At 41.7% G+C, this 16,917-nt stretch overlaps 1 protein-coding gene across 1 annotated transcript in view; it reads right to left on the reverse strand.

Annotated features, from left to right (window-relative positions):
* Positions 1-16,917, reverse strand: part of valopa (vertebrate ancient long opsin a) — a 58,250-nt gene that overhangs the window by 20,730 nt on the left and 20,603 nt on the right. Inside the window, exon 2 of the mRNA XM_068053336.1 lies at positions 9,589-9,799. Within this exon, the coding sequence (XP_067909437.1) occupies positions 9,589-9,799 (211 nt within the window). The remainder of the gene's footprint in view (positions 1-9,588; positions 9,800-16,917) is intronic.

Below are 16,917 nucleotides of genomic sequence, written 5' to 3' on the forward strand. Positions count from 1 at the left end.
GATTTCCAGCATCCGCAGTATTTTGCTTTTATTTTAGTCATGTAGCATGCTTGGTAGAAAGTAGCAGACAGGTTCAGTGCTGCATACAGTAGCCACTGGATTGAGGAAAAGATGCTTGAAGAAAATGGCGGACCTTAAGAAAGCTGCAAAGATATAGTTTCAGAATATTAACATATGTCAGAAAGATGGCTCAAATATGCAAGCTGCAAAGTGTTCGTCATCAACCTGCTACACATGTACTGCTGGCTTTTGCCTCAGAAACCTGACAATTATTTCATTACTTGCAATGCATTTGTATAACTCCTTTAACCTGTGTCACAAAAATTTTTTTTATTAAAATCTTGGACTTCTTGTGTTTCAAAAAGAACATGAAAATAGGATTTTGCTCATTGAAAGACACCTGCAAAAATAATTGGAATGCCTGCAATGTTTTGAAAGGAAGTTCAGAACAGGTGTTGAACTTTATAGGCATTTTGAAAGGATGTTAAACTTGTAAAAGGACAGGAAGGTCAGCAGTTTCAAGGAAATCACAAGGGTTTGGCCTTTCTTCAGAGCAGCTTTTGAACCGGGGGGAGACACTGTGGCTGGACATGTGACCATGTTCAAGAAGATTCTTTTTTTACTTTGGAGCCTTTAAAAAGCCTATGAATTGGACAAAGGCAGGTATTTGAAAATCTTTGCTTGACCTGCCTGGAGCAAGAGAGAAAAGACCAAGAAAAGTGTTACCTCTCTCTGTAAAGGAGATTTGCATCTCTCGAAAAGGAATCCTGCATTTGAAAGGTGACAGATTCCTGTTGCCTCCGATCTCTGAAGAATTTCTGCATCCAGTGAGATTCCTGCTGCCTCCTGTGTTTTTAGAAATACTGAAATCTGAAGAATTCTTCTACAGCTAGACTGCTGCTTCAAAACCCAAGCAGACCTGTTGCTACACCCCTAGGTGGCACCTGCTGCAGGTAAATTGCCATGAAAACCTACCCATCACAGACTGTTCATCAACCACGCCTGGAGAGACTATTGACATTCAACTATTCAACTCTGGGACACCTCACCGTATCGAAAACATCCTAGCAGAACGTGAACCTCACTTATTTTTTATTATTCCTTCTATTCCTAAGAAACCATTGTAATGCAAAACACCCTTTTGAAACTGGTTAACCGTTTCTCTTTGAATGTATGTGTGTGTGCATGAGGGTTAAGGGATTAAGGAGTTTTCTCATATATATAGATTTATCTCATTAGCAGTTAAGACCTATTATTTCTTTTCTAATAAATAATGCTTTTGTTGTTTAAAGAAACCTGGCTTTATTCTGGGGGGAAAAATAGTGTTTAATTTGGCTAGTCTTCGGTAGGTGGGTAACTTTATTTGATATGCTATGACCTGTGGAGTAGTGGGACTGAATTAACAGTGCATTACTGGTTGTAACACCTGCAACTTACTACTGGAACACCTGGCACACAGACACCTTACAAAGGCTACACACAGAATCATTGTAATACAATCATGCTCAACAGTATATGTTGAGCCATTGTCATACAGCTGTGCTGCAGGTTGGGCATATGTCTGTTCATAAGTATGTGCAACTTACAACATCTAAAAACTACAGGGATAATTTTTCAACTCCACATGCCTCACATTACAGAAGCACATACAGGAAACGAGGAACCCCCCACACCCCCAACCCCGCCACAATTGTATATAGGACCTGTGCTGCTATGGGCTCTGCTGCAGGGGCCCTTGATATTGCCACCCCAATGAGTGAGCACACTCCATCTATTCTCTTGAATGTGAATAATGCCCTACATGGCCTCAATGAGGGCAGTCAAGGTCTTTCAAGTTTCTCTCCAAGTCACGCGCCATCCTGACCTGGACCTATATCACCAGTCCTTTACCATCACTGGAAAATCTTGGAACTCCACAGCTATCTACACTGTGGGAGCATCTTCACCACACAGACTGCAGCAGTTCAAGAAGGCCCATCTTCTCAAGGGCAACTTGGGCTGGGGAATAAATAGCAGTCTTGTCAGTGACACCCAAATCCTGAAAATGCAGTTTAGAAATGGCTTCAACACAAGGAATGACAAGCTCATAGCTGTCACAAACAATTGCCACCTTTGTTTGAATAGTTGTATCCCTCTCACAAGCTCATTATTAATAATCTGATAACAAGCAGCTTTTCAAAATATTAAAATACTGGAAGGAAACCATACAACTATCACTCACAAATGTGAAGCCATCTTCATTTTAAAAAAGCATAGTCTATTGAGAAAGAGGTTTAACACCTTGCAGAATGGCTATCATGCTTCCCTATTTAACAATAGTCACTGCAATCCATAAATAATTTACCGTAGAAGCAAAATTTTGTGGGTGCTGGAAATCTGAAAAAAACAGCAAGTGCTGGAAATACTCAGCAGGTCTGGCAGCATCTGTGGAGAAAGAAACAGTGTTAATATTTCTCTCTCCACAGATGCTGCCAGACCTGCTGAGTATTTCCTGTAATTTATAGTGTCAATGGTTGTAAGATCTTTCAGCTGAAATAATAAGATACGTTAAACCATGAAGTTTTCTACACTCATCTTCAATGCCACTCCATTATTCGATGACAGGATTTGGCACTACAAATCCTGCTAGATTTACTTTACTTTCTGAGATGGAAGAGAAAATAGGCGACAGGTTTAGATTTAGGATCTGGATCGGCGCAGGCTTGGAGGGCCGAAGGGCCTGTTCCTGTGCTGTAATTTTCTTTGTTTTTTGTTCTTAGAATATCGATATATCTATTACTCTGCAGTAGTTTATACAGTACAGAAAGCATAGGCCAGAATTTTACATGGCAGAGGAGGCCTCTGCCAGGCCTGGAAGCGTGCAACAATTTGGCATGGCCAAGGCCCTTAGTTGGTCTCAGGCGGGACTTGTGCTTCACTAAGGCAACAAGTCCCACCTCCAAATGCTGTAGGCCAATCAGTGGGCTGGCAGCTCTTCAGTCCCAGCAGTTCCACCGAGAGCAGTGGCCATTGCTGGGACTACGCCCAGCCAGAAGAGGACCATGGATGTCAGCCTTCATAAAGGTGAGTGGGGTTTTGGGCTAGCTGGGGACAATTGGCTGGGCCCCAGCGAGGGGGGTGGGGTTGTTCAAGAGGGCAGGGAGAGGTATTCCATCGGGAAGGCTTGTGCTGCTGGGGGGCCCTCTGTGAGGCACAGTGTGCCCGATCAAAGGGCCACCCCAGCCAGGCCTGCAAGAAGGCTGCCTGGTATTATCAGGCAGCCTCCTCAGGTGCTGAAGATCCTGGCTGCTGCTGCTAAAGTGGCAGCGGGGGCGGTTATGTGATGGAAATGGAAACACCCCACCTCCCACTTGATTTTATGTGAGGAAGGAATCTCAGGCTCCCCTTTTGCCCTTCCTCTTATTTGACCGCAACAGTGTTTAATCCTTTTTAACAGTGATTGTGCTTACCACCTCTGTGAGTGTTCTACCTTTTTACCTTTACCGTGATTGTAAAAGAACCAATCAGGCAGGTTTTCTTAAGTTTAAACAAGAAAGAGGTAAGTTTATTATACTTAACACTCTCACCCCAATTTCAATTAATACTAAAAATGCCCTACACATTCACACGAGAATCACACACACAAATAGATTATAGAGGAAAATAGATTTGGTGGTTGGATTAAAGTCCAGAATAAATGGAACTTAAGTACACAGTCTGTAAAATGGATGATTCAGTAGTCTGGCTGGAGTTGTACTCTTGAAGTCCTTGGTTGGTCAAAATTCACTTTGTGGCCGGCCAGCTTTGCTCAGGGTTTTCTTGAAGGCAGAACTGAAGTTGGCTCTCTTCGTCTGGTGGCTGGCTGTAGCTTTCTATAGACTTGGAGGATCTACAGTCGCAGATGGTTTTCAAACTTGATGTTTTCTGGGGAGAAAGGGAAACATGCAGCTTTCTGCTGCTGCACACTTTGAGTTACTGCTTATCTTCTGTGAGTGTAACAAAACTTTTTTTCAGAGATGGACAGATGGTCACATGGTTCTCTCAATCCCCTTTGTTTTTAATGAGATACAAGGTTCAGAATTGCCTCCACAGGTTCCTGGATGCCAGTATTTCCACTCGGATGAGTTTGCTATTTCAAAGTCAATGTGTCAGGATGGTCTTGACTGTCATGCTATTGAAGCAATCCTAGGTAATTCAATTACTTAGAGAAAGCCATTGTTCTGGGTCCAGAGGGCTTTTCAGAGTTCTATCTGTAGTTGGGCCTTTGAATGTGTAAAGGTGTTTCAGATTCAAATTGTGGTGGCCATCTTGGCTGCCAGTTTTTAAAAAAATTACTGTTGGAGTTTTTTTCAATTAAAAGTCTAATGCATGTTTCAAACTGATGATTTAATATTTCTCATTTGGCATATCGTGTTTTCCTGATATCCTACAATCAATATTATTCTGAACCTTGGTCAAATCAACTTTATATAGATGTTTTTAAAAGTATATGAAATACAGACATTTAACAAACAAAATAATTTTTCGTTTTTTTAACAATTACTTATCAGCTCCTTAGAGATCCACAACTAGTTTGAATTTTAAAACATTATTAGTAGCTTGGGTGTTTAAAGGTAATCATCAATGTAATTCACGGTAAAGTCAAACTTTTGAAAAATAGATTTTTCATAAAGTGTTTCAAATAATTATGTTTTATTCCAGTATCACATTTATTAGTAGATTTCCTGTGGTCCCCATGACCCATAGTGCAAATTCTGGAATTTATCTCAATTAAAACGTAACAATAAGCTTGTCTCTGTTGTTACGACCAGGTAAGAAAGAGGTCTAGGGTTCCCTTTCAGCCTTCACCTGCTCTTACCATAACAGGATTTAATTTTAAGCACACCGTGTTTTTAGCTCCCCCTTGGTGAATCCTTGTTCACCGCTTTCCAATTATAAGGCAAAGAAACCAGCACAAACAGGCTTTCTTAGGTTTAAAGAAGAAAAGTTGAAATTTATTAAACTTAAACTCTAATTCGGTTGACGCCTACGGATACGTGATGCACCCATGCTGGCATGCATCGGTGATACACACAGATGATAAATACAGAAAAGAGCAGAAGAAATAAAGTGGAAAAGTTTGAGGCAATATCGGAAGAGTTTTTGTTATGGGTCTTCGAGTTCACTGTGGATTGTAGGTAGATCTTGCTTTTCGTTGGGGCCCAGTATTGTAATTCTGGCTCAGACTTCTGAGTCTCATCATGTAGCGGTTAAGGGTCTCGCACATGTCTTGTTTTGCTTGCCTGAAAACATTAAAGTTCATAGTGAGGATTTTCCCTCGGTTGAAAACAACTTGTTGGAGCATTCTTCGCTGCGTCATAATCATCGCTGGTTCCAGTGTCAGTGAGTGTATCAAAGATATCATCGACTTTAGGACCAGTATAGTGTCGGAGTAATGCTTTCTTACTTTGGGGTGTATTGATATCGAGTGCTACCATTAGGCATTCTAATCTTGCTAGCCATTTGCTCTAGTGTGGCCCTGGGTTGTTGTTTGTCTCTGTAAAAGCTGGAAAAACTGGCAACTGTTATGCACACATGGTGATTGCTTTTGCTTAAATCTGGAATCATCGATGCAAATCTTCTGTATGTTCCTGAATTGTCTGTGTGTCCTTAATTTCAGCACAGTAGTCACCTCAATGACTAATTTGTTAAAGAAAAATGTGAAGTTCGAATGGTCAGAGTCATGCCAAACAACATTTGAGAAGTTAAAGGCATTCTAATAAAAGAACCAGTTCTTGCAGTCCCAGATTTTAATAAACCATTCAAAGTGGCTATTGACACCAGTGATGTAGGGGTAGGAGTGATGCTGCTCCAAGGTGATGATGCTGGTTTGGAACAGCCTGTTAGCTACTTCTCTAGGAAGCTCAATAAACATCTAAGAAAGTACTCGACCATCGAGAAATAAGTTTTAAGTCTTGCACTGGCTTTACAACAGATTGAGGTATGTGTAACCAATAGTCAGGAAGAAATATTGGTTTATACAGATCACAACCCACTTGTGTTTCTGGAAAAGTTCAGAACAAAGAACTTCAGTTTGTTTCGCTGGAGCTTAATGTTACAGCCATTTACATTGAAAATTGTACATATTGTAGGGAAAAGCGATGTAATTGCTGATACTCTGGCCAGAGTTTAAACAGAAGGTGTAAGAGTGAAGGAAAGCTCTAAAATGTGAAAATTTTACCATGTCTGAATCTTATTAATCTTAACTTTGTAATTGGTTAAGCCTTGGTTATTTTGTAAATACGATATATGCAATTGTAACATAGGAAAATGTTACCTGCACAGTGTACAATATGCTATTTGTTAAAAAAAGTTCAAGATATTAAGAACTTGTTTTTTTTTTAATTGTTTGGGTGTCTGAAAGCAGAAATGCAGAAGGGAGGGTTGTATTGAGGGAAGGGGAATGGGGTGGAAGCAAGTGGTCCATGGCCAAACCACCTACAGCTTTCACAGATAGCAGGAAGCAGTTGAAGTGGGATTTGCGAAAGGGCATAAGGCTGGAACATATCGCCATCCTGAATGTTTTTGGTAATGTCTGATGCAATGGTGTCAGTCACAGCTGGCCCTACAATGCAGAGCACTGTCTCCTCCAAAGGCCTCAGGGGATGCAGGTGTGTTTCTTCCCCGTGAGTTCTTTGCTGCTCCCTGCAGTTTTGCGCAACCTCATTCTGCAAAAGAGAGGGATGAATGTGCTGCAATGTGTTTGGGTGATGTGCCTGCATAGCTGGTTTGCAAATGAAACTAAAGGCTTCAAGGTTTTGGAAGATCAGAACCAGGTTAACAAAACAAACAGGATTTTCTTTTTAACCAGAGACAAGAAAGCTCTGCGGGGTGAAGCCAGCTGCAAATCTGGGAGTTGTCGTTTAAATAAACAAGCTCTTTGAATTCAAACCTGTGTTCTGGAAGCTGATCTTTGGAAAATACAAATTGCTACCATTGTTTTCAGTGCCTTAAAGAGTTACGTAAGGCAAGACCAGTGAAGCTACACCACCAGGACTGTTGTGAACAAGGCTACGAAGTTGTGGAAGGGTGCACAGATTTGGTGCGGATGGTATCGGTTGAGTTCAGATTGCAGAGAAACTGCCATTGAGTGGAAACAGGTCTTTGCAAGTTGGGAAACAGGATCTGGAGATCTAATTGAAAAGTTCAAAGACCTGATAGACTTTGCAACAGTTCAGCATTATCCTGTATTGTTGCATCTGATAGTTAACGTGTAATCTTTAAGATATATATCAACTGTAGTTTAATTGTTAGTTCAAGTTTAATTTATGTTGGTTTTGGTTTGAATGTTAAAGTAAAATTTATAAAAGTGAAATCTTGTGCGCTGTTTTTTGTTTCCTAAATTGGATTCGATTCTTTGGTTTGTTGGTGGACTCCACAGGGAGCATAACAAAATCTTTTTGAGGATGTAACTAATAGTGTAAATAAAGGAGAACCAATATGTATTGTACTTGGATTTCCAAAAGGTATTTGATAAGGTGCCACAAAAACGGCTAAAATGCCAGGTAAGGGCTCATGGGGTTGGGGGTAATATTTTGGCATGCATAGAGGATTTGTTAATGGACAGGAAGCAAACATTGGGGAAAAATTGGGCATTTCGATTTGGCAGGCTGTGACTAGTGGAATACCACAAGGATCAGTGCTGGAACGTCAGCTATTTACAACCTACATTACAGACTGAAAGTAATGTATCTACGTTTGCTGATGATACAAAGCTCGGTAGGATTGTAAGCTGTGAGGAGGAAACAAAGAGGCCGCAAAGAGATATAGACAGGTTAGGTGAGTGGGCAACAAGTTGGCAGATAGAGTATAAGGTGGGGAAGTGTGAGGTTATTCACTTTGGTCATAAGAATAGAAAAGCAGAATTTTTTAAAAAGGGATGAATACTCTAAATGCTGTTGTTCAGAAAGACTTGAGTGTACTCGTACAAGGAACACAGAAAGTTAACATGTAGGTACAGCAAGCAATTAGGAAGGCAAACGGCATCTTGGCCTTTATTACAAGAATCAGGAAGACTTCCTACAATTGTACAGGGCTTTGGTGAGACCACACGTGGAGTACGGTGCGCAGGTTTAGTTTCCATATCGAAGAAAGGATATACTTGCCTTGAAGGTGGTACAGCGAAGGTTCGTTAGATTGGTTCCTGGGATGAGAGGGTTGTCCTGTGGGCCTATATTCTCTGGAGTTTAGAAGAATGAGAGGTGATCTCATTGAAACGTTCAAGATTATGAAGGGGCTTGACAGGGTAGACACTGAGAGGTTGTTTCCCTCGGCTGGGGAATCGAAAACAAGGGTCACAGTCTCAGAATAAGGTGCTGATCATTTACGACCGAGATGAGGGGAAATTTCTTCACTCAGAGGGTTGTGTATCTTTGGAATTGTCTACTCTAGAAGGTTATGGATTCTCCGTCATTACAAATATTTAAGGTTGAGATAGATTTTTGGTCTCTCGGGAATCAAGGGATATGGACAGCAGGCAGGAAAATGGAGTTGATGCGGAAGAACAGCCATGATCGTAATGAATGGCGGAACAGGCTTGAGGGGTCATATGGTCTACGCCTGCTCCTATTTTATTTCGTTCTAATGTCGAACGGAAGAGCAACGCCATGTTTCCACAAGGTGTCAGGAGGCTCTCAAGGCACACCCTGAGAAGGAAATGGCAGCAGGAGACCAGGAAGGTGAATTCCCAGAGTCTGGCCTCAAGGACCTGGCTGAAGTACTGGAAAATGTTCAATGACCTCACAGGGATGGTCAAGGTTAGTGAATGCATCTTCAAAGGACATCATCTACCCACTGCACCACCAGCCTCACACGCTGCTCAATGCACCACACCCCCATCACTCACCCATCAGCAGTCAGGACTCATGCTAACATCCAGATACTTCACTTCATCCAAATTCACTTACTATTGCTGCCAGCCTTACAGCCACCTCTTGCAGCTTCCACATGTCTCCAACTATTCAGCTATGGCAGGCACATCACCCAAACATATTGCAGCACATTCATCCCTCTCTCTTGCAGGATGAGATCGTGCATAACTGCAGGAATCTGTACAGAATAGATAGGGAGAAACTGTTCCTATTGGCAGAAGGGTCAAGACCAGAGGACACGGATTTAAGGTGAATGGTAACCAATATGAGGAAAATCTTTTATGCAGCGAGTGGTTAGGATCTGGAATGAACTATCTGAAAGCATGTGGAGGCAGATTTAATGTGCCTTTGAAAAGGAAATTGGAAAATGATCTGAAGAGAAAACATTTGCAGGGCTACAGGGGAAAGGTAGGGGAGTGGTGGTGAGTTGCTTTTGCAAAGAGCTGGCAAAGACACAATGGACTGAATTGCCTCTTTCTGTGCTGAAACGATTCCATGATTCCAACAACTTAACGTCATCTACAGCTTGGAAATATAGCAACACAATACTATACATAATATGTAGAATAAGGAAGATACAGATTCAAATCTATAACAGGGTAGCTTAGCAAAACTTCAGCAAAAGAACTATACATCATAAACCTCTTACTAATACTTAGCTGCATGCATTTCATCATTCTTTCTTCAGCTGCTGGCTCACCAATTCGGTTCACATGTCGTGCCAATTGGACTGAGAGTGTAACTGCTCCAACCAATAGTGGGTGGGATGGTCCAGATGAAAGAAAATACCCAAATGAAGACAATGCCGAAGGCAGCATGTTTCCCCTGTAGGCGGATATTGCCCAATGGTCGACAGATCACAAAATACCGCTCAAAGGCTAGCACCGCTAATGACCAGAGTGCCACAATGCCTGTAAGATAGACATAGAAACCTATTAAAGCTCACATCCAACAGAAATCACCTTGTCGGTGTAACTTAAATTTCCATTAATTATTTTATATTCATACAATTTTTAAAATATCGAAAGTGTAGAAAGTTATGTCATCCTCACAAGATCTATTCTTCTGTTTAGTATATTGATAGCATTTCATTGTAGCTAAAGTATATTTAACAGCATTTTGCTCGACTGTGCCTTAATTTATTATGCAGAGTTGCACCCATTCTAATTCAGCATATGCATTTGCTTTTAGTTAGAACTGAGCTGCATTGCCATAAGCTTTATGTTAAGGATCTCCAAAGTATTCTGTAACTTAGATACTGTCATGCAGTATTCATTCAATGACACTGAGCCTCCTACACACTTTCCAACGTGCCAATTAATTAGTTAACTCTGAAAAGCACTACTTGTATTAAAAATATCTGGTCCACTACATCATACATTATACTGTGTTACTAGGTTTAATGTCACATCTTTAATCATATACATTTGTTAATGTCTCCAAATGATAAGAATGAACCTATACTAATATATGGAATAATACAACGTAATTTCTAGATTTTATGCATAGTATCTTGCAAGTGGTTTTTTTTTTCAACAATGGAAGAAAAGTCATTGAGCAGTAGACATCCAGGTACATGATTTTTTTGTAGTTTGAATGAATTAGAATTCAACATAAATGAAAATTATGGCTACTGCATATGATAAAAATCACCAGAGACTGCGAGGGACACATGTGGATCATCCTTCTCTCTCAAAAGGTCAATGTCCCTGATTTCTGCCCCCTCACATTTTCCACACTAATACTGCTGAAGTATGGTAGAAACTGAATGTTGGATAAAATCTATCAAACCCCTACAGAAATTGCAGCCAACCACATCAAAAACATATAGCCACACAATTTCTCTCTGCAATTATAACCAATGACTTTGGTCATGTATAAAATGGACAAAAACCTGCAAATAAGACCACTGAACATTTGAGTCCTTTTTACCCAGATTTAAATTGGATTATTTTAGCAGATGGAAAGTTGTGTGGCTGACCAGCCAGGCTTTGCACTAGGTACTGCACATTGAGACAATGAATCATAGATTTTTTAAAAATTTTAAAAACTTTGAATTTCCTGATCCAATTATCATCTACCATTTGAGCCTTCTTTTCCACTTAGCTGCTCATTGGTAAGAAACAGCCACCTGTGTCTCAGATAACTCCATTCATTTCAAGAGGAGTCACAGGATTCTTTGCCAATATTATGTTTTCCCAATGATAAATGGCTCCAATGGCGTTATGGTCGAATTTATGATATACATAGCTACTCCCTGTCATTGAGATCACTAAAGTAACTATAGGGATGGAGACCAGAAATGGTCATTCTTGCCATTAGGCAAGAAATCCTACTTTTTTGGAAAAACTATGAATATTTCATTGAAATTTCCTCTGTGAACATTTATAATTTAACTTTTCAATAAAAAACTGTTGGTGTAAGTATTTCTTGATGAAACATTCAAATCAGTCAAAATTTTTCTTCAATAAAAATGCATCCTCCATTTTCTCACTAACTGAAATGCACAATGTCCATTGAACTATAAAGACTTACAGCACAGAAGAATGCCATTTAACACATCTTATCTTTGAAGAACAATTCAGAAACAATCCCACTACGTCTGTGCTCTCCCTATAGCTCTGTTTCTTCTACTTGAAATATTTATCAAATTTTCCTTTAAAATACACAAGTCTCTCTGCCTCAACCATTCTCTGTGGCAAAGCATTCCATGTTCAAATTCTTCTGTGTAAAGACACCTCTGCTAACCTCTCTCCTCGCTCTCCATTACAATTTTAAATTTATGATCCCTTGTCATTGACTTCTTAAGCATATGTTTTTTCCCTGTGCAATCTATCAAAATCTTTCATAACTTTAAAAACCTTTATTAGATTTTTTCTTAGCCTTCTCTGCTGCACTGCAGAAATTTCCTCATTCTTGGCATCATTCTGGAGAATGTATGCCTTATGTTCTCAATGACTTTAGTGCACTTATTATAATGGGATGCTCAAAGCTGCATGGTACTCTAACTGTGGTCTTGCCAATGTTTTATATAAATTTAACATTACTTTTTACTCTTGTACTCGATGGCACTAGTAACAAAAACAAAATAGTGTTGGCCTTTTTTATGGCTTTATCTACTTGCACTCTGCAAGAACACTGGGATTGGTGAATGAATAAATTTTAATGAATAGTAAAAATAAATTTTAAGCAAAGTGTACCAGACAAATCCTTAATTTGCTTACCATAACATCTCATCAAAGAATATTATGGGAATTTATCTCTTGGGAAGTACTAATTACTTGAATTTGGCTTGCTTGAATCATCTTACATTTTACATCAAGACTCTAGACCTTATTAACATTTACAATGCCAATTCCCTGCTAAAATACATAAAAAAACTGAATGAATGATTCAAACTCTTATTGCCAAGTTCACTAAAAAGAAAGACCATGAAATATTTATTAGTATTTATGACAATACATTAAGATGTAATTTAACATCAAACAGAAGCATATTCAAGATACTTATGTAGTTATTATTTATTTATTTTTATTTAGAGATACAGCACTGAAACAGGCCCTTCGGCCCACCAAGTCTGTGCCGACCATCAACCACCCATTTATACTAATCCCATATTCCTACCACATCCCCACCTGTCCCCATATTCCCCTACCACCTACCTATACTAGGGGCAATTTATAATGGCCAATTTACCTATCAACCTGCAAGTCTTTTGGTGGTGGGAGGAAACCGGAGTACCCGGCGAAAACCCACGCAGACACAGGGAGAACTTGCAAACTCCACACAGGCAGCACCCAGAATTGAACCCGGGTCGCTGGAGCTGTGAGGCTGCGGTGCTAACCACTGCGCCACTATGCCGCCCATTATTGACAAATGGTATTAATATCTGAGCTTAGTAATACAGTTCACAATGTCCAAGATTAATAAAAAGTAGCAAAATTGGTTTAGATTAGGCTCTTTGTATAGCTAACAAGTTAACATTGTTGAATGCTATTCTATTGGCTATATTAAAAGTTTATTCAGTTCAACATATTACTGATAAGCATAAATCTTGAGCAAAGATTTTCAAGAGGTATATAACGTGGCCCTTTTGAGTTAGTGTAGTAGAGTTGGTGGTCTAGCCTGTCTCTGAGATGTCAGGGTGGTGAATCTCCATCTGTTGTAATTGTGTGGCCTTCTTCCAATGCCTGTCCTCTCTTTGGTATCACAGGTCTTTATTCAGTTCTCAGGATATTTTTGTTTTGCCTGGCCATTAATAATGTAACAAGACAGTGTGAGGTACAAGATTAAAACTTTTCTTAACAAAACCCACCATTCAATCTCGAAAAGCTTGGGCCACTAATGGGTACTAATTGTTACGGCCGGGTGAGGAAGGGGTCTCAGGCTCCCCTCTGGCCCTTTCCTGGTTTGGCCGGAACAGGATTTAACTTTTAAAACACCGTGTTTTTAGCTTAACCCCTCAGTGAGTCCTTGCTCACTGCTCTCCAATTGTAATTGGAAATGAACCAATCAGACAGGCTTTCTTAGGTTTAAACAAGAAAGATGTAAGTTTATTAGCCTTACCACTCTAAGTTGGTTAAAATTACTAAAATACATGACGCAACCACACTAGCATGCATATGAGATAAACACACACACAAATAGATACAGAGGTGGAGAAAGAATTAAAGGTGGAGGCTTAGGTAAGGTTGGCAATAAAAATAATTCAGTTACTGTCTTTTGGTTTAGATGGTTCACTAATGTCCTTTAGGGAAGGAAATCTGCTCTCCTTACCTTGTCTGACCAGCATGTGACACTAGACATACAGCAATGTGGTTGACTCTTAAATGCCCTCTGAAATGGCCTAGCAGCCACTCAGTTGTATCTAACCGCGATAAAGTCAATAAAGAATGAAACCGGATGGACCACCCAGCATCGACCGAGGCACCGGAAACAACAACGGCAAACCCAGACCTGTCGACCCTGCAAAGTCCTCCTGACTGACATCTGGGGGTTTGTGCCAAAATTAGGAGAGCTGTCCCACAGACTAGTCAAGCAACAGCCTAACACAGTCATATTCACGGAATCATACCTTATAGACAATGTCCCAGACCCCGCCATCACCATCCCCGGGTATGCCCTGACCCACCGGCAGGACAGACCCAGCAGAGTTGACAGCACAGTGGTATACAGTCAGGAGGGAGCTGCCCTTGGAGTCCTCAACGTCAACTCCAGCACCCACGAAGTCTCATGGCATCAGGTCAAACATGGGCAAGGAAACCTCCTGCCGATTACCACCTACTGCCCTCCCTCAGCAGATGAATCAGTACTCCTCCATGTTGAACACCATTTGGAGGAAGCACTGAGGGTGGCAAGAGCACAGAATGTACTCTGGGTGGGGGACTTCAATGTCCATCACCAAGAGTGGCTGGTAGCACCACTACTGACCGAGCTAGCCGAGTCCTAAAGGATAGACCGGGTTTTGCGACAGGTAGTGAGGGAACCAACAGAGGCAAAAACATGCTTGACCTCGTCCTCACCAATCTGCCTGCCGCAGATGCATCTGTCCATGATAGTATTGGTAGGAGTAACTACCGCAGAGTCCTTGTGGAGATGAAGTCCCACCTTCACATTGAGGATACCATCCATCGTGTTGTGTGGCACTATCACCGTGCTAAATGGGATAGATTTCAAAAAGATCTAGCAATGCAAAACTGGGCGTCCATGAGGTGCTGTGGGCCATCAGCAGCAACAGAATTGTACTCAACCACAATCTGTAACCTCATGGCACGGCATATCCCCCACTCTACCATTACCATCAAGCCAGGAGACCAACCCTGGTTCAATGAAGAGCACAGGAGGGCATGCCAGGAGCAGCACCAGGCACACCTCAAAATGAGGTGTCAACCTGGTGGAGCTAAAACCCAGGACTGCTTGCATGCCAAACTCCGTAAGCAGCATGCGATAGACAGAGCTAAGTGATCATATAAGCTAAGGATCAGATCTAAGTCTGCAGTCCTGACACATCCAGCTGTGAATGGTGGTGGACAATTAAACGACTAACTGGAGGAGGTGGCTCCACAAATATCCCCATCCTCAATGATGGGGGAGCCCAGCACATCAGAGCAGAAGATAAAGCTGAAGCATTTGCAACAATCTTCAGCCAGAAGTGCCGAGTTGATGATCCATCTCGGCCTCCTCCTGAATTTCCCAGCATCACAGATGCCAGTCTTCAGCCAATTCGATTCACTCCGCATGAAATCAAGAAATGACTGAAGGTACTGGATATTGCAAAGGCTATGGGCCCTGACAATATTCCGGCAATAGTACTGAAGACCTGTGCTCTAGAACTTGCCCTGCCCCAAGCCAAGCTGTTCCAGTACAGCTACAACATTGGCATCTAACCGGCAATGTGGAAAATTGTCCAGGTATGTCCTGTACACAAAAAGCAGGACACATCCAACCCTGCCAATTTCCGCCCCATCAGCCGACTCTCAATCATCAGTAAAGTGATGGAAGGTGGCATCAACAGTGCTATCAAGAGGCACTTGCTTAGCAATAACCTGCTTCGTGATGCTCAGTTTGGGATCCGCCAGGGCCACTCAGCTCCAGATCTCATTACAGCCTTGGTTCAAACATGGACACAAGAGTTGAACGCAAGACGTGAGGTAAGAGTGACTGCCCTTGACATCAAGGCAGCATTTGACCAAGTATGGCATCAAGGAGCCCTAGCAAAACTGGAGTCAATGGGAATCAGGGGGAAGACGCTTCACTGATTGGAGTCATACCTGGCACAAAGGAAGATGGTTGTGGTTGTTGGAGGTCAATCATCTCAGCTCCAGGTCATCATTGAAGGAGTTCCTCAGGGTAGAATCCTCGGCCCAACCATCTTCAGCTGCTTCATCAATTACATTCCTTCCATCATAAGGTCAGAAGTGGGGATGTTCCTGATGATTGCACAATGTTCAGCACCATTTGTGTCTCCTCAGATATTGAAGCAGTCCGTATAGAAATGCAGCAAGACCTGGACAATATCCAGGCTTGGGCTGATAAGTTGAAAGTAACATTCATGTCACAGAAGTGCCAGGCAATGACCTTCTCCAACAAGAGAGAATCTAATCATCTCCCCTTGACATTCAATGGCATTACCATCTCTGAATCCCCCACTATTAACATTCTGGGGCTTACCATTGACCAGAAACTGAACTGGAGTAGCCATATAAATACCGTGGCTACAAGAGCAGGTCAGAGGTTAGGATTCCTGCAGCAAGTAACTCACCTCCTGACTCATCTGCAAGGCACAAGTCAGGAGTGTGATGAAATACCTTCCACCTGCCTGGATGGGTGCAGCTCCAACAACACTCAAGAAGCTCGACACCATCCAGGACAAAGCAGCCCGCTTGATTGGCACCCCATCTACAAACATTCACTTCCTCCACCAACGACGCACAGTGGCAGCAGTGTGTACCATCTACAAGATGCACTGCAGCAATGCACCAAGGCTCCTTAGACAGCACCTTCCAAACCCGCAACCTCTACCATCTAGAAGGACAAGGGCAGAAAATGCACGGGAACACCACTACCTGCAAGTTCCCCTCCAAGTCACACACCATCCTGACTTGGAACTATATTGCCATTCCTTCACTGTCACTGGGTCAAAATCCTGGAACTCCCTTCCTAACAGCACTGTGGGCATACCTACTCCACATGGACTGCAGCGGTTCAAAAAGGCAGCTCACCACCACCTTGTCAAGGGCAATTAGGGATGGACAATAAATGCTGGCCTAGCCAGTGATGCCGACATCTAATCAATGAATACAAAAAAAATGTAAAGTCCTTAATTGGCGTTGCGGTCTTGCAGTTCTCACAGGGCTCAGTGCACACTTTCAAACTTGTTTCTCTGATACCAGAAGGCTGAAGAGGTCCTCTGTCTTGAGGCTTAAGCTGTTTCTGTGGGTCCTTGGGACTTTGCTTGAGGGAGAGAGATAATGAGAGAGCTTCCTTCTCTTTTGTCTTCAAATTGCAGTCTGCCCTTTCTGTGTGGCAC

The sequence above is a fragment of the Heterodontus francisci genome, chromosome 20, assembly GCF_036365525.1.
Source record: "Heterodontus francisci isolate sHetFra1 chromosome 20, sHetFra1.hap1, whole genome shotgun sequence".
Taxonomy (NCBI): Eukaryota; Metazoa; Chordata; class Chondrichthyes; order Heterodontiformes; family Heterodontidae; genus Heterodontus; species Heterodontus francisci.